At 35.3% G+C, this 24,356-nt stretch overlaps 1 protein-coding gene across 1 annotated transcript in view; it reads left to right on the forward strand.

Moving 5' to 3' along the window:
• Positions 1 to 24,356, forward strand: part of EYS (eyes shut homolog) — an 852,398-nt gene that overhangs the window by 290,877 nt on the left and 537,165 nt on the right. Inside the window, exons 14-18 of the mRNA XM_032683211.1 lie at positions 2,041 to 2,145; positions 18,151 to 18,273; positions 19,991 to 20,104; positions 21,244 to 21,357; positions 21,807 to 21,920. Coding sequence (XP_032539102.1) covers positions 2,041 to 2,145; positions 18,151 to 18,273; positions 19,991 to 20,104; positions 21,244 to 21,357; positions 21,807 to 21,920 — 570 coding nt within the window. The remainder of the gene's footprint in view (positions 1 to 2,040; positions 2,146 to 18,150; positions 18,274 to 19,990; positions 20,105 to 21,243; positions 21,358 to 21,806; positions 21,921 to 24,356) is intronic.

A 24,356-nucleotide genomic window follows, 5' to 3' on the forward strand; every position in this document is an offset into this window, starting at 1 on the left:
CGTTTTTGTCTCTGCCTGCTAGAGTTAGTACTTTTATCCTCTGTTTCTCTTGCCTACTGCATGCCTGGATTCACATCTATGACTATTCTATTCACATGACTAATGTAGAAAAGTGTTTTGATGGAGAAGTAGAGTGGAGACACAAGTTTGGATAGAAGCGCTAGGTTCCAAAGTCAGAGCTCAGTAACTTAGATCTTTACCATAAGGCAAAGCAAGTTTCCAGATAATCATTACACAAACATAATTCTCTGAACATTGTAAACAGTGTGTGTGCCTTGTAAATGATATAATCACAACACTAGAACGAAACACTAGCTTTAATCTATTCCATGCTTATCGCAGCAGAAAACATATAATATACTATGTTGTTACCCACCTATGTATCTTCTCAAAGAAGTCCAACACATTCCTTATTTTCCTCAGGTAACCTTTCCAGTGTGATATTATACTTACCATTAGGAGGAGTTCCTTATCATCTAATCTTTCACTGCAGTTTAAATGCATTACTTCTTACCCTGTCTGCTGCTAACACAGAGAACAGATGACTTTTGCAAAAGTACTTTCTTATTTTATGATTGTCATCAAATTTCTATTTAAATTTTCCTTATTTAGGCTTCACAGCCTCATTCGTTTTGTTCATCCTAAGAAGTCATGCCTTTAAACTCTTTGTCATGCCTGTCATGCTCGCATGGACCATCACTTAGTCCACATTTTTCTTGAGTGCAAGTCACTGCACGATGCAAAACACTCCAAATGCAGTTTTACTCCCGCTAGATAAGAATGGAAGGATTACTTTATGATTCTAACTGGATATGTTCCTTTTTATATATGTCAGCATACTATTTAATTTGAAACAAAATTCTGGGGTTTGTTCCTACTTAACTTGTGATTTTCTGTATGGTATCTTCCACTTATTCTGATTGGATTACATTTATTATTTCAAACACAATCTATTTATAAAGACTTCTAATCTTTTTGTCTGGCCATCAGTAAGCTTATTTTGTTGTCTACCATCCAGATTGTTGAAAAAAAAATTAGTGGAACTAAATTGGAAGTAGACTTCTTTCAAAATCACCCTCCTCTCCTCTCCCTTTTCATGGATAGCTCTCATCCAAGTTCTTCATATTTCTTTCTTCATAGTCAGAGAGTACTTCTCCCTTTTACTTTGAATCAGATCCCAGAAAATCTCTGTTTGTAGTCACCTTTTCCACCATTGCATGAAAAAAATTGACAGTAGCACATTCAAATATCCTTGAATTTCTGATTAATGATTCCTTTCAAAAATTATGGATTTGTAGTTAAATACCCTTTCAGTTCAAGTCCTGTGTACTTAAGGATTCTGCTATTTCTTTTATTTATTTAAAATATTAAAAACAAAACCAAACCGAAACAATAGAAAAACCCACAAGCTCTAAATTAATGCAGAATAGAGAGATGAGGGACTGGATTTTTTTTGTTATATCCAATGAGTTAATTGTTTTTATAAACCACCTATTACATTGTCTTCTAGATATCCTTCTCTGTCTTCTTTATGTTCTCCTATATTTTTGTTGTTTCACATTTGAATTAATTTGAATTACAGCTTTATTAAATCTCTTTTAAAGCAGAAATATGAAGAAACAGCTGAGTGAATTGTGATTTTCATTTTGGATTTGAGAAATGGTTTCATTCATCTAAACATGGAAGCAACCCTGAGAAATATTTTTTCTTACTATTGTTACTGAGGTTATTAAATCTCTTAAACAGTTTTTTAAATGTGGCATGTAGCCCTAGTAATTATGGTGTTGAGAGGCAGTGCTAGAATACACAAGGAATGTATTTGCAAATGCTGTTCATACTTATTCCTTTAAAATATTTAATTCGTTAACTATCAGCTATGATCTATGAATATCTCTACTTTTAGGCCCATCAAGCAGAAATAAAATAATGGTTCCAACTTGGAAAATTTAAATTATGCAGTTGTCACTTGCACTGTGAAGTAGCTTTTCTGCTTTCTCAGCGTGATTTATAGTTTTAATGTTTAATTTTCTTTTCTGTCAGACAAAAACTGTTCCACAGATATTGATGAATGTTCCCTCAAGCCCTGCAAAAACGGAGGCCATTGCCATGATTTGATTGGTGAATTTTACTGTAGCTGCTTGCCAGGTAAGAAGTCACATGATATTTATTTGAGAAATGCTCTGTGGTATTCAAAAAAGAAATAGAGTTTTTCATAAGAATACAACTAAGTAGTAATTTATTTTGCTTGAAAAGAGAGGACTGAGCAGTTATGCTTTAAGTATATGCTACAATTGCTATTCAGATGGTGTCAGCAGAATTTGTTTCCAGAATATAAACTGTGTACCAGAAGTCCTGGCTTCCAAACTGAGGAACAGAGAGTCTTAGAAATCAAAGAACTCTGTCAGTTGTATTCATCCCATAACCTTTGAGCAATTCTGAATTTATAAATATTTGCAAAAGTTAATTTTCTTCCTACCATGGAGGTATCATGACTTTGTTTCCATATTTTCTACTAGTAAAAGTTATTTTTAAAATTTCAAAAAAAAAATTGTGGACAAGTTATACAGTATTTGTCGTAAGGTTGGCTATGGTGGATTGACCCTGGTTGGAATCTGGGTGCAGTCAGTTTATCACACATTGTTTCTGCCACTCCTTCTTCCTCAGTGGGAGGACTCCTCACACTCCTCCCCTGCTCCAGTTTGGGATCACTCCCACATGAGACAGTTCTCCAATGTGAGTCCTTCACATGGGCTGCAGTTCTTGACAAATTGCTCCAACATGGGTTCCCCCCCAGGGTCACAAGCCCTGCCAGGTAACCTGCTCCAGCATGGGCTCCTGTCTCCTTGGGACCACAGATCCTGCTGGAAGCCTCATCTAGTCCAGGCTTCCCACGAGGTCACAGCCTCCTTTGGGCATCCACCTGCTTTGTCATGGGGTCCTCCATGGGCTGCAGGGGGATCTCTGCTTCTCCATGGACCTCCATGGGCTGTAGGAGAATCTCTGTCCTGCAGCACCTCCACTCTCTCCTTCTCCTCTAACTTTGGTGTCTAAAGAGCTGTTTCTCTCACATATTCTTATGTTGTTGCCTGGCTGCAACTTCTCAGTTGGGTTTTTTTACCCCATCTTAACTTTGTTATCCCAGAGGTGCTACCGCTGTTCCTGATGAGCTCGGCCTTGGCCAGCAGTGGGTCCATCATGGAGCTTGCTGACATTGTCTCCATCAGACATCTGGGAAACTTCTGGCAGCTTTAAATTTAAATATGTGATACTTGTATAGTATGATTAATTATTGATTCGCCCCCACACTCCTGCTTTCTTTATTGTGGATCAACTGATTACGAGTCGAATGGAAAACAGCAAGCAAAACATTAATTGATAGTACTTTTTCAGTTGCAGTTTTTTAATTCTCTTAGGTCATGTAGGCATTGTATTGCATTAAACCTTGCTCTATAATGTCAAGTTAGCAATGTAAGAGCACAGTAATCAAACTTTTATTTAGACAGAAATATTTACTTCAAATGGATAAGAAAAAGAAGTGTTTTATAATTATTATGTCCCTATAAGAGCTATATGTGTTTTTATGCAAGAGATTTTAAAAGTATACAAGCTATTTCAAGTCTAAGGTACAAATAACTTGACAGTTATTGATGTGTGAAACACAGAAACTCACAGCCATCACTACCACTAAATAATAGTATATGGACATGAAAATACATAAATACTTATTATTATATATGGAAGTGTGTGTATGTGTGTATTATACATACATGTATATATGCATACAACTTTTTTAAGACCTGAGAATCTCACAATAGATGTTCAGGATGCAAAATATGAAAGGGATTTTTTATTATTATTAATTACCTTGGCTAAATTTTAAGACCGAATTCTTACGTGTTGTAATAGGTTAGTTTTACTTTTTCAGTTACAAATGCTGTGACTATATTTCATTAGTCTTTCCATTGTGGATAACACAAGTGTCACATCTCATTTTGTCTACGTATTTTGCCTGCTGAAATCACAAACACAACGAGTATGAAAACATCTGTCTGTTTTACTTAAAAAGTGAGATCTTATTCATGAAAGGCTATAAGAAGTGCACATATGAAATCTCAGACTACAAACATTTTCTATTAATATTTTTGAACACTTGTTAGATACAGTCTTTGTGAAGAATTAACCCATGTACAAAATAAAGGATGAAAATTCATTATTTAGACAGTATTTAGGGATTACAGGAAGGCAGTAGAACACCTGAAGGGCAGAACAAAGGGATTCCAAACAGTAAGCAAGCTTCATTAGGAACCCAGCTTAGATGCCTCTATGCAAACACATGCAGCGTGGGGAATATACAAGAGGAGCTGGAGATGTGTACATGCCTGCATGGCTATGGTATTATTGACATCACAGAGACGTGGTGGAATGAATCCTATGACTGGAGTGTTGGAATGGAAGGATACAGGCTCTTTAGGAAGGATATACACAGCAGATGAAGAGGCAGTGTTTACCCTCTCTGTCAATGACCAGTTGGAGTGCCAGGAGCTCTGTCTGTGGATGGATGAGAAGTTGTAAGAGACTGAAATGGTTTACAGATTAAACATGGAGACCACCAAAGCCCAGTCCCCAGCTGAACATGCCTCCTGGATTTCAGGGAGTTGGACTGTGAGTTAAGCCTTCTGACAGGAACTTGAGATAAGATAAAGGTGGTGGTACTATTGTCTAGTCATCTCAGGTTTAAGGTGAAGTAGACAAGGCTGGAAGGAGGTCATAGCCCACAAACTTATTTGCATACTGTCCCCCTCCTGTGAGAGACTGGACTGCCTCTCTTTTTCTGCTCTTAAACAGTTCTAGGCTGGATGCATAATTTTTGTCTTTTACAAAACATTACATCTAGTACACAGCTTCTTTCCCATCCCTGTTTGTTCCTCAGTGATGTATTATCCCTGCTACACCTAACTGAATACATAAATATTTTTCTTTTCAGTGGGATTAGTGGATGATTAGCATGATTGCTAAAGTAGACTGATTTTGAAGCAGAAAATCCTATCAGTTGAGATGCTTGGATTGATGGATTCAACCTAAAATCAATTTTCCTTCAACTTGATACACTGAATCAAAGGAGCAGTGCTTCTGATTAAGAGTAAACTCACACACAGAAAAATTGTAAATCAAATTCTTCCTTTTTTGGAAGGTGGTGTTGTTATTAAAGTTTACTGTACCATGAAATAAGACTGTACTTTCTTTCAAACCTTTCTGGCAACACTTATTATGAAGTAGACACTTATACATGAAAGTTTTTAATCCAGAAAGAGACCTTACAAAAAGTGTTCATGCTGTGACTCAAAAATTAAAGGGAATAATCAAGATTACAGATGGGAAATGCTTACAAAATCATTCAGTTCTTCATGCTGCCACTACACAATCATGCTCAATATAAACATTGTATAGATTTTTTTTTGTTTGATTTCAAAGTTGCTTGGTAAGAAAGTGTAGCATTTTTTACATGCTGCTCCACTTGCCAAAAAGCTTGCCTGATGCCTAGTTTAAAATTCCAATTATCAATTTCTTGCTCCAAGTCACAATTCACTTATACAATTTGTAAGTCTTTTTTTTTTTTATACCTGACATCCTAACTTGTACTAGAATAGTATTCTTTCTAAACAAGTCCATCTAATCAGTTGTAGAAAGTTTGTTCAGCAAACTGACATAGAAGATACTTTGAGTATTCATATAGCAAAAGAGTGCGGAACTGATTGTAGCAGTACTTAGTGGAATCAATATTTTAGGGAAATAGAGGTCAATATATTCACGTGATGTTAGCTCTTTTTCAAAGTCTTAATACTGAAACTTCTGTGGGCAATCATATCCATGAGGTATCAGTGTTGACTCTTCATCCAGGATGAGGGCTGAGGCCACTTAAAGTCAGAGATGCTGGAGAGGCAGAGGTTATACAGCTGCATCCCCAGGACCTACCACTTAACTGACTCCTGAAAAAGCAGTATCTGGAAGCAGTGAATGACATGAAAAATCATTAGGGGTCCTTCCCAGGAGTTCTCCTTACACTTATAGCTCATCCATAGCATCATTATTTCTCTGATATTCATGAAATGTTAAATATATTTTTAGTAACTCTAGTAATTCTTCTGTGTTTTTGAGATTATTGGTATATTTAGATATTTTTCAGATAGCAATCTTCCTGAGCATGTCCAATCATTTGCTACCATTGAGGATCTGATTGTTTACTTCACTTTTTCATTGAATCCTTTACAAAATGAGTTGCACTTTAACTGTTTGTTGCATTATGTGTAAGAGTTTAGTCATAGAAGACCTAGCAAAAAAAGGCAACAATTCTAAAATCAGTATCTAATTTCTTTGTCACTGTTTCATTAAGGGAAAAAATGACCCACTATTATTCATTATCTGGAATTGAGAGAAATATGATTAAAGAGTCTCTTTGCAGTATCAGAAGACAAAGTCTGGAAAATACTAAAAAACCTGAGTCTTTAATCGGTATTCCTCCCAAACAAAGAATTGATTGGGTCTGTGTACCGGGTCTGGTTCAGATGGAACTAATTTTCTTCACAAAAGCTCTTACATTACTGTGTTTTAGATTGTGACTGGAGCAGTGTTACTAACACAGGAATGTTACTGTGTAGCATTTCTATATTATTGAGGCCATCTCTGTTACTCATTTTGCCCTTCCAGTGAGTAGGCTGGAGTGGACAAGAAGCTGGGAGTGGACACCGCTGACCCCAACAGACCAAAAAGATACCCTGTTATCCCATATACATTATAGTCAGCAATAAAAGCCTGGAGATATTTTTTCTAATGCAGTTGTTGCTCAGAGACCATGTGGGCACTGGTGGGAGGTGGAAAGTGACTGCTTTTGCATCACTTAGTGTATGTTAAATTTTTTTTTTTGTAACTCACAAAATTGTCCTTACTGTGTCCGACCAGTTTTCTCACTTTTGCCTTTCCAATTCTCTATATAAATCAAATTTCAAGATATACATTCCTTTACTTTTGTTATTAGTTTCCTTGCTTGTAATTGTCATACTTTTAGACTAAGTTGACATATATGCTTTAAGTTGTAATGTAAATCTTGATATACATGTTCCATGCAAATGAAAGTCTTTGAGATTTATGTGAATAAAAGTACTGTTAAAAAAGTACACATTAGGTCATTCCTCCAGTGATCATGTAATTGTGCAGACATTGCATATTCAAAGTGTGCACTATGATATAATACACAACTGTGTATTCTGTAATACACTGGCAACTGTACCTTTTTGATCATAATGTTCCCAGAACACAGTAAGAGTTATACTTCTAAACCTAATCTTCATTATCTGTTGAAAAGTGGACATAAAGGTATGAAGAGAAAATAAAACTCCCCAATTTCTACTTCTGTGAGATTTCATTATATTACTCTTACACAAATAAACATTTAGTGAGTTTCTGCACTGAAAGACTGGAGTATATATAATTTTGCTAAATTAGGAAGTAAAACAAAATTCTATGATTAAAAACAATTATTGAAATACATATACCATTTAATTACAATTTTTACAAATGAAAAGAAGTAAATGGAGAAGGAAGAAGAAAATTCATGTGATGAGACTAAAAGCCATTCATTATACATCAACATATACTAGGCAGTGGAAATAAGCATGTAACAAAGTGTAGGAGAAGAAAAAAGATGAAATCCAAAAGCATCATATGAAAATAGGAAGCAAGAAAGGGCAAATGAAAAGAGAAATATAGTTTGCAAAGTTCATGAAAAAGTCTGCTACATGGCAGGCTGTGATGAAGAAAGAGAAAGTAAACTTGGTTAAGAAAGCACATGGCAAATTTCTCACTTGTGAAAGGATACAAACTTATTAGATGTAATAGCTTTACTAAGCTACTTTCTTTTTTATAATTCTAATTTTCTTCCTGTATTTCTATCTTTATCAGTGTAATACTTCATACCAGTAGTAACTGAAACTTTCCTGCAATAGAACAAGAAAAAATTAGTGGCTTCTGTTCTTTTTTTTTTCAAAAAATATGTTGTCATTTATAAGGCTAAAAATACAGGGGAAAAACCATTTGATTAATAGCTCATTTGTAATGTCAATTCAATCCTTCAACTCTAGCAGATGACTTAAAAAATTGACATTTTTCTGATAGAAAACCACTATTTATTTCAAAGTGGATAATAAGACACTGAGTTACTGCTAGCAAAAGCAGACGCAAAACAGTGATGTCTTGAGAAATGCTGTAATAACCCATTACAAATCCCCCAGATGAGGAAATATCTCTATGACAGCCTTTAGCTTGAGTCTATTACTTCTAAAACTACTGTAATGGCAATAACAGGATGGAAAGGAATAATCTCTTCTCTCAATATTAAACATTTTTAAAGACCTGTTATAAAACCATCATAGCTGTATTTCACAATTCACCAAGGTTATACTCTTTTAATAAAGGATTTAGTTCCCAAATTATGACTAATTTTTAATTTGTTGCCTCTTATATTTGGCATCTCTACACTTTTCTTAATGGAATATGTTGTCATTTTTAAGTGCCTCTTGTTGATAGAATGAGCCTATTCAAATTTAATAAAAAATTAATAAGATTTACATTGATATAATCTCTGGCTCTCTGTCTTTTTATGATATTAGAAATGCAAATGACATTTGTTTTCAGAAACCATGTTCCAGAAAAGAGCTACAGACACATAAAATTTTGGTCAATATACTTAAAATCACACTTTTTGTAAAGCAGTTAAAGTGATAGTCAAACTACGGCCTTTTTCCAATGTTAGAGTGATGTGTCTACTAAAGATAATTTTTATATGATCGGTTTATATGTTTAACAATTGTTTAGTCCAAAACATCTATTTCTGGAAAGCAGGTAACTAATAAGTGATTTTTCCATTACGTGTCTAAATGTATCCAAATTCCTAATAGGGGATCTAATGGCTTTTGGCAATCTCTGATTTAAAAAAAAAAAAAAAAAAAATTCTGAAGTCTATTTATATGAACAAAACTGAAGCACTCTTTATTCTACTGCCAATTTTTTAGGAATATTAACATTCTTTATTTTGGATAACATTTACTCTTTTCCTTTGACATTTCCATCCACTGATTTAATTCTTCATCTATGCATTTGTCCCATCTTGATGTTATCCCACTCTTCTCTAAAATAACTTCCTTGTTTGACAACTCACTTTCAAACTAATCTTCTGGTCCTGCAATGTACTGAAAAATAATTAACATTTGTCCAGTTTTTAATTTCTGTGGCTCTATTTGCATTAGTAAGGAGTAAAAACATTGTATCAAATTCCTGACATTGTCAGCTAAGAAAAATGCCTTACCAGACCTTTAACAAAGTCTATAGCTGTTGCTTTATGGGTTTTAATCACCTACTTTTTTTATTTGTTTTTCCTTTACTTATCCGTTACTAGAAAAAATCTTTTTTTTTTTCCCCAGCTCTTCTGGTAGCATAGAGTGTTCTAATGGAATAAGAAACAAAGGATCATACTTGGATCTCATCTTTCAAATTTACAAAAGACAGACTAAAAAATATACAATGAATAACAAGGAATGGTTGTGTACTTTGTGTCCAATAAGTTGCTTATCAGCAAATTCTAAGAAATAGTTTAAACCCAAAATTTTGTCAATTTAATACCATGAATGGCATGAACAGTAAGTTAATGTATGTTTATTTTTATTTTAATATTTTTCTTCCTAAATTCTACTTAAAAAAACTTTTACACTCCTGAGGAAATGCATGCCCAACTTCATGATGCACTTCAGAAACAATGGTTTCTCTTTTAAATAAAGTCATTGAACTTGATTTCTGTAACAAATTAATTCATCTCTAAAATAAGAATATTAAACTAAACAGCTCTTTATTTGATCCAGTATCACATCACACTACAGGGGGCAGCTCATCCTCTTATCTCCTTAGTCTTGTCACATGAATTCTGAAAGGCAGGCAATATCTCCAAGATATGACTGAGGAAGAATAGCAGCACTGCTCTCTGCTTGTGCTGAGTTTACTGGGATCTTCACTGATTTTTTTTTTTCAGAGATGTTAAACTGAAATTTTGTGTAATTCAGAAGTTAGGAAATTCATATTAATTATTGCTGTTGCTGTTTATATTTTTGTCATTGCTTTTGTTACGGGTTTTTGTCTATGTTATTTCCTACAGACCTGCTAGCGGCATTGCTTTTACCCCAATTCTAACTGGTTTTGTCTTCTTTGGAAACAAATATCTCAAATATTTATTTGTTAAAAGTTATCAAAGTAGCATCTGCAGTCACTCGTTTATAAAGGGAAAAGAGGAGTATGTCTCTGGAACTTAACTTTACTTATATGCTGAAATTTTGCTTTTTTTAGATCCTGAAATTATGTTTCATTACATGATGTCATACTAGACTGATCTATGTACAAGATGATGCAACCAAAAAATTATATGGAAAAATCAAAACTATATTAAGCAATTTCTTACTCTCACTTTTTCATTATTTATAAGGGAATTTATAAATGTCATAGGCTTTGCATATCAGTTACAGGAAGTAATGTTCTATGATGCCTATCACCTTCTCAGTAGATCTTGACATCATCCCAAAAGAAGCAACAAACATTGACCACTTTGCATGTTCATGGTAAAATGAAAACCACTATTATTTCATGAGGTTTTTGTTGGTTTTGTTTTTTTTTTTACTTTTGCATCTACATTATTATTTGGTTGTAAAACAGCGTTAGGTCCTGTTCTAATGCATCATACCACAAAATGGTAAAATAGTCTGACACATTCTAAGCCAGCAAGCACAGACAGAATAAAAAATTATTCTGTCTTCTTAGTGTAAATAATAGAGATTCTGAAGCTGCCTCCTGTGGTACAGTAATCAGACTTCTACTGTAATAGCTGTAAGTCTTCTGGTGTGTTTCTCTAAGATGTATAGAGTATGCCTCTGTTTTTCCTTAATCCTTTTTTTCTAGTTCTAATCCATCTTTTAGTGGAACTGACAAAACTGTTCTTACAGTATTGGAAGATGTATTTGGCTGTTGTGGCCTTTTGCCTACCTTTAAGGGGGTTTTTTTGAAAGAAAAACACTGTAGAGCCAATAATCCTCCTACATCTTCCCATTAAATTGTATGGTTTAAGGTCTAGCTTGTCTAAACCAGTAGAAATGGTCATTGAAGTCAAGTAGCTAAAAGAGAAATGCTGCACGTATTAGCTGTCACTGCCAGAAAGAAATTCTGGACAGGGGAAGAATGAAGAGAAAGAAAATTACAGAAAGATCAGTCACTTCTTTTAAAAGAAGTTTCTAGAAGAAAAAATTGAAAGTATCAATCTACTTCCTAACAAAGATAGAAAATGGTTGACATACAAGGCCAAGAAGTTTTCAACATTCTTTCCGTATGAACTGAAGCAAAAAAAGTTGGTATTTCCCTGTCTATAAGAAAGATCTGACCACGTAATAAAAGAATAATCATAGAATCATAGTATTGCCAAATTTTGCGACCTCTCTAAACAGGGACAAAAAGTAATTTCTGTTGTTAGGTGGTAATAAACCTTTGGGATAAGGAAGAAGTAGGTTATGTATATCTTGAGTTCATCAGCATTTTTATAAGGAAACATAGGGAACGCTGTCTCAATGAAACTACCACAGAACAACATGTAACTCACTGGAAAAAAAGTACTAAAAGATGATAGTCATTCAGTGTGGAAAAGAACATCACTGGAAATGTTTTGGGTCCACTAATGCTCTTCATCAATATTCCTTGTCAATGACCTGAATGACTGAATTAGGAATATTGTGGCTGAATTTGCAGATGGCACCAACCTGGGAAAGAAATAGGAAAAACTCTAGAATTGTTCTGGAAAAAAAAAAGATTCAGTCGAGCAAAGATGAATCCTCTTTGGCAGTCATAAACAAATACGTATAAACTGGGAGCAGCCAAGTAGCAATTTGCAAAAACATATCCAGAAAATTCAAGCTGAATGGGATTCAACCATGTACTGGTATTGTGGAAAAAGAAATCTCTACGTGGAGATATTTGTCCAGGAGTTCTACTTGTGTAAGAAGTGATGTAGTTCCCTGCTGTATGTCAGGATTGTACCAGCAGGGTCCTGCCAATCTGACTTGCCTTGATGACTTTGACTTCCAGGCTTCATCTCAGACCTATCTTGCAGGATGTCTGATCATCACTGTTCTGTGGCAGACCTGGTCAGCAGCAATAGACCTGCTCAGCTTTTCTCGTTTGTGTGCTGTGGGACTGTATTGCTTATCAGTGAGGTTTTGCTCTATTCTGCCTTGCTGTCATATTACCTATATGAATAATAAAAGTTGATTAAATTTATTAAATTAAACCTATCTGAACACAGTACTTTAAAATATGGTATTGACAGACTCTACATACAGAGTCAACACAGGGCATGACTGGAATGTGTGTTGCTAACCTCTAGCTGTCTCACAGATACTATTAATATTTATTGCTTTAAAAGATTTTGTGCCTCTGTATGGAGCTGTAGGTATTCAGATTTTGAGGGTGACACACTGAAAAAAGTTGTTATCCATAATACTACAGTTCAATGGTGAATGAAGATTATTGTCTGAAAAGCACTGGTGTTCAATAACTAGTGACCAAACTGTTAGAGAACAGCTTGTTACCATTAAAGAACTCAATTTAATCTGACAATTTGTTACTTTGTAAATATGTCGGATAATTTACATTTGGGTACACAGGGTGATTCCATGATGGATTGCATTCATGTAATGGAAATAACAATGCCTTTTAACTCTCCTGTGTTGGAGCATTAACTGAAGCATGTGTAGGTAAAAATGAATCTCCAGGGTTGACCAGCTCTTCCAAATGTATCAGTGAAGGGAAATTAATGTGTCTGTGCCGAGAATTTCTGCTCTAGCATAGAGGTGACTAGGAAGAATTGGCCAATAGTAATTGCTTAGTAAAAGTTTAAAAGAAGGCCAGAAAGGGATGTGGATTCAGGCTTATAAAGGTCATGCTTTTGGTTCTGCAAGGTCTGCCTGTGAAGTCTGTCCACTGGGGATTGTATGAATCAGAACTGACCTCTGAGTAAATTCATCGGTAGCCTGGATGAAATCTTTTTTTGTTGCCTGTGTCAGGTGCATCAGCTTGTCATCATTGTCACATTAGTTTTTACAGTAAACAATTTAATATGTTTGAGGTAGAACTTCTGTGGTATCAAGGATATTTTAAAATGTATATGTATTTGTTGATACTAAATTGAGTAAATGGTAAGAAGGTGGACTAATTGCTATTTAGGTTTCCTCTCCAGATTCAATTGAGCTTAAACAATGTATACCAGTTTTTGCTGAAAAAATGTTTTCAGTCCTCCTATAAGAAAATCATAATATAAAATTCAAAGTGAGTTGCAGTGATTACTTTTCAGCTTCCAGTAGAGCTTTTCGAGAAATATCCAATGAAATGTTATTTCATCAAATGATGACATGATGGGATAAAAACTGACTTTTGGCCTAGAAGCTTTATTTTTTTCACTCACCACTTAGTTGAGGAATCTTCGTAAAAGATTTAAAACTGGTGAAATTCTTCACTTCAAACCTAAATGACAGAAAATTGAATTGCAAATCTGTTGAAATTACTTTACCTTAGATTATTTATTTATTTCAAAACTGGAATATGTAGGAAAGAAACTGAGGTACAAACACCCTAAATACTCATGATAGTACATTCTTATAACATCTTTCTTACAGATTATGTGTACATAAACACAAGTTTTAAGTTGTCCCCAAGCTGGACTGAGAAATAAAACAATACGCAAGAAGAATACAGCAGAGAAAATTGCATCTTCCTCTGTGTCTTCTCTTGTTGTAAGTGGTTGCTTCAATACAGCAATCATATTTATTTATTAGAGGAACTGGTCACTATAAAACATTTTCCTGTTGTATTGTTTGAGGCAAGAGCATTATTTGTTTTCCCTGCCTTTCATGGTGTGGTGGGTTGACCCTAGCTGGATACCCGGTACCCATTAAAGCCACTCTATCACTCCCCTCCTCAAATGGACAGCTAAGAGAAAGCATAAGGAAAAGCTCATGAGGACTCATAAGGACTGGGAGAGATCACTTACCACTCATTGTCACTGTCAAAACAGACTCAGCTTGGGGAAATTAATTGAATTTATTACTAATCAATATTAGAGCAGGATAATGAGAAGAAAAACAGAATCTTAAAAACACCTCCCCCCCATCCCTCTCTCATGGGGAGTGAGGGTTACGGTCAGTTCATCACAAGTTGTTTCTGCTGCTGCTCAGGGAGAGGTGTCCTTCGCCTGTTCAAGTGTGGGGTCCCTCCCATGGGAATTAGTTCTCCACAGACTTCTCCAATGTGAGTCCATCCCAGGGCTGCAGTTCTGCATGAACTACTCCAACTTGAGATCCTTTCTACAGGGTGGAGTCCTCCAAGAATAGCCTGTTCCAGTGTGGGTCTCCCCCACAGGATCAGAAGTCCTATCTGGAAAAGCCGCTCCAGTGTGGGCTTCTCTCCCCATGGGTCCAAAGGGCCCTGCCAGAAGCCTCCGCCAGCATGGACCTCACATGGGTTCACAGCCTTCACTTGGGCATCCACCTGCTCTGGTGTGGAGGAGACCCAGAGGCTGCAGGTGGATCTGTGCACCCATGTGGACCTTCATGGGCTTCAGGGGCACAGCTGCTTCACCATGGTCTGCACCACGGGCTGCAGGGGAACCTCAGCTGTGGCGCCTGGAGCACCTCTCCCCCCTCCTTCACTGACCTTGTGGTCAGCAAAACTGTTCTCCTCACATATTCTCACTCCTCTGAGCACCATTACACCTGCACAATAACTTTTCTTCCTCTTAAATATTATCACAGAAGCCACCTCTGATTGGCTTGGCATTGCCCAGCAGGGGGTCTGTCCTGGAGCTGGCTGGCGTTGGCTCTGTTGGATGTGGGGGAAGCTTCAAGCAGCTTCTGATAGAAACCATCCCTGTAGCTCCCCTGCTACCAAAACCTGGCCATGCAAACCCAATACACATGCAAAGGTGATTTTTTTTTCATGCTCTTAATGATTGCACATTTTTAAAAATTTTTATATTCCGTAAAATTTTTGCAGTAAGAACAATTTTTATGCTTGAAATTCTTGAGGACCCAAGGAAAAGTAGGATTTCATTCTTTTAGGTACTGAATAACAAAAACAGTAGTAATCAGTCTATTCCAAAAGATAAATTAATAAAATGGCTTGTATGTAATTATTGTCACATCCAGTATAAATAAGGAGAGATTGGTAACCCGTTAGTATGCATGAATCTTAATGATAATGAATTAAATTCTGTCATTTCTTTCTTTCACTCTGTTTAAGCTTTTCCTAGATGTAATTTTAACAGGAACTATATAACTTTTTTCCCAGAAGTAGTATTTGTTCAATAACAGTGAATGAACGCATATCAAATCCTGCTGCCTCTGACAATAACCGTTAATGTGAAGTTTCAGTTAATAGCTTCAGATGTACCTGCCATCCAGAATATAAGGAGCCATGTAGTGAAGTTGTCATGAATCACTGTGTGGCTGGACTATGTCAGAATGGATCACAATGCAATGATCTCCCTAGAGAGTTTGTGTCATAATCTGACTAGTAAAAACCACCTTTGTCAGGAGTCATTTGGATTTGTCAGAAAGAAATGCCTCAAGACTGTAAATGGGGCATTTCTGGAAAAAATTAAAAAATTAAACTGTTGGTAAATTTCCATTATCTAAATTTATGAAATAAATGGGTATCTGTAGCAGAAAAATAATTTCTTTTTATAAGAAATAGTGTATTCTTAAGTTCTGCATCTGAATCTGTTTTGATGAGAAACTTTACTCAAAACCAGATGTTAAATATCAAAACTGAGCCATGAACCCACCACCCTTTGTTCTTCAACTTAATATAATAACTTCAGGTATATTTGTACGAGTTGCAATACTTTGATAATTAATTCAAGGCACAGAAATAAAAACATACGTAGATTAAGAACTTTATTTCAGGTCTGTAAAATTATTATGAATATTCATTTTTATTTTGTCAAAGACAAAAACGTGTTAGCTTTCATTATCTCTACTTAGATGATAGTCACATAATCACATGTAACAGCTATACATATATCTATCGGTGTATAGCTATAACCATCATTGATCAATGTTTCCATTTTACTACTTTATCATAATTTTTTATATTAGTTTTATGTAGTACTTCAGTAAGAAGATGTTAACAGCTATTTGCAAAGGCAAAAATGAGAGAGACTTAAATTTTTAATAGCAGTCAACAGGAAGGAAAACTTCAGCTGTGTGAGAATGTTGCACAGCTGGTGTTCAGGGTGGAATTGAAACATAGCTTGAAGACACCTTTCTGCAACTTCTGATTTAGAAACCAAAGTGACTGTATGTGTAGGGCAGTTTTTATATGCATTGTCTTGTATTTATGCCTCAAAGGGTTGTTCTACAAGCTAGAATTTCTAAAGTGCAGCATGTTCCGGCAATCTACCCTGATGGTCAGAAGTTTCTGTCTTACCACTTGTAACAAGATGTTCAAAAATTAAAAAATCTTCCAGATCAGGAGCTCTTTAGTCATGCCCTAACAGCACGGTTTATATTTCCTTTAGTTTGAAGACTATGCTATGCTAGGTCCAAGCAGGACTGAACTTTTAAAATTTTGTAATATTTTTTTGCTCTGAATCCACACTTAATAAATGCTATTAAAACAAGGTTGTGTTTGGTTTTTAAAGCTATCACATTATGCTGTAGGAATACAGATTTTTTGGAACATCTTTGACCAAAGACTCTTCCTTTTTCTCCTTTTTGTCTAAAATATTGACGAATACAAAGTCAGGTATGGGGCAACACAATGGCATGCTAAAATCTGTTCTGGCAATACCTATGCTACTGAAGCATGGTATTACTTTATAAACATTTTTTAAAATTAAATGTGAAGTTCAGATCTTCAACCAGACTTGGCTTGTAAGACATTGCAATTAACGGTGCTTAGCTCACTGAACCAAATCTCTGGTTTAAATCTTTAGAGGCTTTCCACGCTGCACTTGTTAAATTATAATAAATTGGTCCAGTCTATTTTGATATTTGTCATACAAAAGATACTTAGAAAATTTTTAAGTACTCAGTTAATAGGAGACCAGGAAATTATACTTTTTATACTTTAAGTCACTGAGGGTTTATGACCAAAGTAACAAAAAAAGTGTCTAAAATTTGAAACTTCACAGTTATATTCAGAACTTGGATACTAGCACCACACACATGGATTGATTTTTCAATTGCTTTATATCAATTAATTACTTTTATTTTGTTTGAATTTTTTTAATGAAATGAATATATACTTGCAATTTGTTATTGTGTATGTTCAAAAATAAAGGAACTGTTATCAATGAAAATTATGCTTTTTCTTACTGGATGATGGCTTCAGAAACTATATCATGGCCAATATACCTAAAGTGGCCAATATACCTAAAGTATAAAATGTAGTTTAATGTTTTATCTTTGAAATTTATTTTTTAAATGTTGTGCATACATACCCCTTAATAGGAAACACAGATGCTTAGTTTTCACAAGATTAAGTTTCTTATTAACTACAAGTTAACTGGTTCAAAAAATCAATACCAATATGCTACCAAACATGTCTGTTCTTGTAATACCTGCTTTATAAGAGAATGTATTGGGACAATTTTTTTTTTGTTCGTTTAGAAACATAGGATGTTTTCTTAGTGTGGTGACAGAACACCATACTAAAACTCGGAAGACTTTTATTAACAATGTACTCACTAATAGGAATTTTGTGTAAAACCACTTGAAGAATTTGACATTCTATCTAATTCTCATGAAGAGTCATCGTGTCTTGAATGTATTTTATTATTATTGCAAGTACTGCTTTACCACTGACTTTATCATTATCTAAGTGTTCATTTAGAATTGCTTTGTATATGAAACTGAAACTTTCAAAGAGACTGGAATATTTTACCCTATACTAAATACGATTTTGAAACATAAGAGCAGAAAATTACATAGTAAATTGGTTTATCACTTGTCTGTTTTTCCGGATTAAATGTGATAGTAAATTTCTTATGTTGTCTATTACTCTATTTTTCATCAGGTTTTACTGGTCAATTCTGTGAAGCAGATGTTGCTGCCTGCCTATCACAGCCATGTGGAGCCTCCAGCATCTGTAAAGAGACATTGGATGGCTATCTTTGTTTCTGTGCACCTGGTTTTATAGGTAGGTTCAAAGTGGTGTTGTTTAACATGTTTAAGTTAGTCCTAAACCAGAGAAAAGAAGGATATTCAAAAGTAACAATAGATATGATTTAGCAGTGTGCCTCTGACAGAAAAAATTTTTATTTCCTGACACACAAAAGTACTTGGCTGTGTAAGAGTATTCAGCTGTAAAAAATACTGACTACAAGGGACTATTTCCACTCCAGTAATTACTTATACTATTTTAGACATGGTGTCTGTCTTGCACTGATGTGATTTGAACTCACAGCCATATGCAAGTTGGCCTTAATTTGTCTTCTTTGTGCTCTCTGTAATAAAAAGTCTGCAGTAACAAGGGCGTCAGCTGCCCAATGTACATCCAAGATCCCGAGCAGGTTTAACTACTCATGTTTAAATATACACTGCATGTCATTGTCATTAATCTGACTAGATTAAAATTAGTTTGGCTATGTCAGCATACTGTCATGGTAATTCCAGATTACAGTGTAAAAAAAAAAATCTCTCTAGATACAGAGACATATATCTTTGATCAGCTATATGACGAAATAATCAAGGGCAGAGGAATTCCCTGAGTGGTAGATCAGCCCTGCAACCCAGATCCATCCTGTCTATCTCCAGGGACTTGGACAGGGCTCCTAAAACAGTAGTAAGATGACACTACTCTCTCTCTCAATAGTTAAGGAGGACACAGACAACCAGAGGAATTCAGATCCTGAATAGACTGCATACCTCTTAACTTTTTGCTCCACATACTATTGTAGGTATCCATTTAGGTGAAATAATCTGTAATTTAATAACTGTAATATTTATGTCTTTAATGTAATGAAATGCTACAACCTGTTTCTAGGGTTGGTTTATTATTATCATTATACATAAAATAAAATTGTATGATGTTACTTGTGATAACTCTTTGTGAGGTCTTATTTTATTGAAATGTTCATTTAAATTCTTATACTGTATCTAAATAACAGTGGATTGGTATTTTTATTGTATACTTTTTCTATGGCCAAACAAAAACTTGAAAGCCCCTCTGAAGCAATCGGGAGGTTTCTACCTATCTTTTAGGCATAAGTAATAAAGAATTTGATGCCATTATTAGCTGTTTGGATAATTCATATACAAAAAGTAAATACTTTCTCAGCTTTTTTCTACCCCAAAGACCAGAAAAAAATGTTAGATACAACATTCACAACTAGAAATCAGCATCTATATTTTTTCCTTCATATGTTTAGAAATACGTGTCAATACCTAACTTGCTAATTATTAATTTAAAAAAAATGAAAATGTGTCCATAATGAAAATCTTTCCCAATATTTCCTATAGAGATCTTCATAACAAATTAATAAATCAATGAAAAAATAATATTAGAGAAAACACTGATATTTTAATATTTTGACTTCAATACCATACTTACACTTTTGCGATGTTTTAGGAAAACTCAAGGCTTTATTGCCCTTAAAATATGAAAATATGAGAATTTTTTACTACATCTATAAATTAATCTGTAGAATTCTCATCCAATCTTTGTTGAACATTATGTTCTAAATATACACTCTATTTTTGCCTTTAATCACCAAGAAATGAATTCCCCAAAGACATTTTATGGCTCATTGGTAAAAATTCTCTAACCTCAGTTATTTAATTTTGTTGTTGCTGCTTGCCCTGGTGACTCACAAGTGGTGTGTTCCTACTGAAGTGAAACCTTCACTTTTTTCCAGGTCATAACTGTGAGATTGAAGTGGATGAGTGTCTTAGTGGTCCTTGTCACAACGGAGCTACTTGTGTTGATCATCTGAATGCCTTCAGTTGCATCTGTCAGGATGGATTTGAAGGTATTAAAAAATCCACAGAACTGTAACTTAGTAAATCTACTTTGAGTTTTACACTAATTTTTTAACATATTGGACAAGATGCATATATACTTATATGGTTATCATCTGAAGTTATAAACACGTCAGTCAGGGAAACTGCATCTTGACCAAATTATCTATTTTGTTTTTGTTATAGCCTGGATCTGAGTGTTTGCTGCTGACTGGTGGCTTGGCTGTTGAAAACAGATTCGTGGGGTTCTGTTAAATTTTGCAAATAGAAGATACTCTTTTCTGCAAGATTTTTAAACATTTGGCAGCTTTAATACAATAGAATTGAGGAAAAAAACAATGTGTGGTAAAAGTTTTGGTTTTGGCATATTTGTACAGTTCATATAAAAAATTTAATCACTTTGAGAAGTAGATCCAATAATATCTGCAGCTATTATTTGCTTTAAGCTCAGATCAAGAATTTAAAGTGTATCCATTTTCATTTTAGAGCACCATTTTTCAAACATGGCTTTTTAATCATCCATAATTCAAATGTCATAGTGCAAAACATTACATTTCTACTGCTAGTTATATTCAGAAAAAATATCACATTTTTGTTTCTTAAAATTCCTTTAACTCCCAAACCTTGCAATTGATGTAATTTTTCACTTATTCTTCAAATGATAAAAAATTAAGTTCACTGAGAAATATTAGTAATAAAGTATTTTTACACTTGAGTAGTTATGTGAGGGTTTTAGCTATAGTCTAGATTGGAATAAATTGTCTTCTTATCTATAACAGATTTCTTTTTCAATTTTCTTGGAGTACATCTGTTGCCTTATCATGAACACAAGAAATATTTCCTCTCGTCACTGTAGTGCAGTATATCATATTCGGTGTAATTTGTTTTCTGCTCTTCTATATTCATATAATAGGAAAATTGTCTTTAAGCCTTAGGAATCTATTTGATGACTGTACTTTTAATATTTTTGAAAAATTAGTGAACAACTTAAACATTTAGAAGATGAACGTCTGTTATAGATTCCTGAATATGAATATAAAAAGGATGTAAAACACATTCTAGTATGTGACTATATTCAGTTAATGTTTGTTTTTTAACTAAATGTGCTATGGAGTAACTTCTCTCCCCTTTGCCTAATTTATATGTACAGGTACAACTTGTGAAGCAAATATAAATGAATGTCACTCTTCTCCATGTTTTCATAATGCATCATGTGCAGACCTTATCGGTGGCTATGAATGTATCTGTCTACCTGGCTTTACTGGTGAGTTGTTTTCATGGTGAACCTTGTTTTCCACAGTGAGGTAGTCCATAAAGCATCCATTAAGACATTATTTACTAATTTGCTTGTGTATTATTCTCATTTCTCTTTATCTACCCTGGTGTAATGTTTCATTTCCATTCCAACAAACTGGAACTCTGACTGCATCTATAAACTACATAGCACAAGATAAATTAGTCCACATTTAAAAAGCCCTTCAAAGCTTACACAAACAGGGAAGATTAGTTACCATTTAGCAACTCAGAAATAAGTTGTTATGTATTTGTGGTGATAAAAGCTAAATGGATGCTGATATTAGCAGTGTGGCTCTTTATTTGGCTGATGTATGTTAGCTTCTCTTCACAAGTTGCTTGAGATTTTTGTGGTACAAATAAATTGGAATTGGCACCTGATTGTCTTAGTAAGTGTTCAAATCTTTCATCTTTTCAAAGGTGCAAGATGTGAAACAGATATAGATGAGTGTGCTTCATTTCCCTGCAAGAATGGAGCCACCTGCATTGACCAACCTGGTAATTATTTCTGCCAATGTGTGGCTCCGTTTAAAGGTAATGAACACCAAGGGAGAGGGGAAAGCAAACATAATTAACTTTAGAAAGCATTTCTATCAATTGTCTGAACTCATTTCACTCTTCCTACAGCATTATTAGTCCTTTATTTTCTCAAGTGAAGCTTTTAAGATAACCAGCCAAATATGCCTTATGTTGCAAGTAAGGTGAAGAAACATTGTTTATATATCTACTAGGTGTGTTTATTTATTAATAAAAATTGATAATTTAAAATCAGCTTATTAACAGAACAAGATTGCTTACAAAATGAGAGCTACATGTCCATTAAACTGTCATCACAAAGATTGGTTTCTTCTCTACAGTTTTCTCTCTAATTTTATTGGTCATGGCATTTTCTGAATTACTTTTTCATTATTAGAAAGTAATTTATAGCTCCCTTGGAATCCAGAAACTCTGTGTGATTATTTCTTTTGATGATTTTAAAGGCAATACATTTAAATTATAAGGTTTATTTCATAGAAATTTTGGTATTAAATTTTAAATACTCACTGCTAAAATAATATAAAGTGTATTATGTTCTTGAGCAAATCTAGTTCAAGTGATAATGTCAATTTAAAGCACCTATTGATTTATAAGTTAAATATAAACACATTTTTCCTTAGCAGTTCAATATAATGAAACATACTTAGGATTCCAGAACTATCATTAAAAGGCAATTTTCTTGATGCATTGAGACAAGAGAACTTTTCCCTTTTAGGCAAGATGCTTGAATAAAATTTTTTATTTGTGAGCTCGTGAACAAACACTCGTGCTTGTTCTTATTATTTTAATTAATGGCCAAAATTTAGTTTGTCATTTTTATTAGTTTTAATTTATGTTCTACTGAATAAAGTCTAGTACAATAACAAGTAAATGACTACTACAGGACCAGAATTGCCTCTGTGCAGGAAGATGTGAAATCGTTTTCAGTACATGGTTAGAAATACTGGTCTCTGAAGTACTTGTTACAAAAGAAGCCATATTTCCAGAAGACTTGTTATTTGTCTAGATATTTAAGTAAATAATTAAAAATTTAAGAAGTCAAGATTTCTGTAGACAACCTTCAAGAAGCTAGCAGTGTCTCATACTCTCAATGGAAAAGTTAAGCCCTGCTGGCAAGATTCATAAAATGTAACAGATCCTCTGAGAACATAACAGGAGAAAGTAGTTAATAACCTGCTGTGCCACTTAGACACTCACAAATCTATGGGGCCAGATGGGATCCACTCGAGGATACTGAGGAGCTGGCAGAAGAGCTCACCAAGCCACTTGCCATCATTTATCATCAGTTCTGGCTAAATGGGAAGGTGCCAGATAACTGGAAGTTTGCCAGTGGGACAACCACCTACAAGAAGGGTTGGAAGGAGGATTCAGGGAACTACAGGCCTGTCAGCTTGACTTTGATGCCTGACGAGGTTTTGGAAGAGATCATCTTGAGTGCCATCATGTGGCACATACAGAGCAACCAGGGGATCAGGCCCAGTCAGCATGGATTTAGGAAAGTGAAGTCCTGCTTGACCAACCTGATCTCCTTTTATGACCAGGTGACCCACCCAGTGGATGAGGGAAAGGCTGTGGATCAGAACTGTCTACCTGGACTTCAGTAAAGCCTTTTATATTATCTCCCATGGCATTCTCCTGGAAAAGCTCTCAGCCCATGGCCTGGGAGGATTAAGAACTGGCTGGATGGCCAGGTCCAGAGAGTGGTGGTGAATGGAGCCGCATCTAGCTGGTGGCTGGTCACTAGTGCAGTTCCCCAGGGCTCAGTGTTGGGGACAGTCCTGTTTAATATCTTTATTGATGATCTGGATGAGGGGATCGAGGGCACCCTCAGTCAATTTGCAGATGACACCAAGGTGAGTGAAAGGTAGGAAGGCTCTTCAGAGGGACCTGGATGCAGTGGATCAATGGGCCAAGGCTAATGATATGTGGTTCAATAAGGCCAAGTGCTGGGCCCTGCACTTCGGTCACAACAACCCCAGGCAGTGCTACTGTCTGGGGGCAGAGTGCCTGGGAAGCTGCCTGGTAGAGATGGACCTGGGGGTTCTGGTCAACAGCCAGCTGAACATGAGCCAGTAGTGTGTCCAGGTGGCCAAGAAGGCCAATGGCACCCTGGCCTGTATGAAATAGTGTGATCAGCAGGACTGTCCCACTGTACTCAGCACTAATGAGGTCACATCTTGAGTACTGTGTCCAGTTCTAGGCCCCTCACTACAAGAAAAACATTGAGGTGCTGAAGCGTGTCAAGAGAAAGGCAATGGAGCTGGGGAAGGTTACGGAGAGTAAGTGATATGAAGAGCGACTGAGGGAATTGGGATTTTTTAGCCTGGACAAGAGGAGGCTCAGAGAAGACCTTATCACTCTCTGCAACTACCTGAAAGGTGGTTGTAGCAAGGTGGGGGTCAGCCTCTTCTCCCAGATAACTAGTGACAGGAC

Source organism: Chiroxiphia lanceolata, chromosome 3 (genome assembly GCF_009829145.1).
Source record: "Chiroxiphia lanceolata isolate bChiLan1 chromosome 3, bChiLan1.pri, whole genome shotgun sequence".
Taxonomy (NCBI): domain Eukaryota; kingdom Metazoa; phylum Chordata; class Aves; order Passeriformes; family Pipridae; genus Chiroxiphia; species Chiroxiphia lanceolata.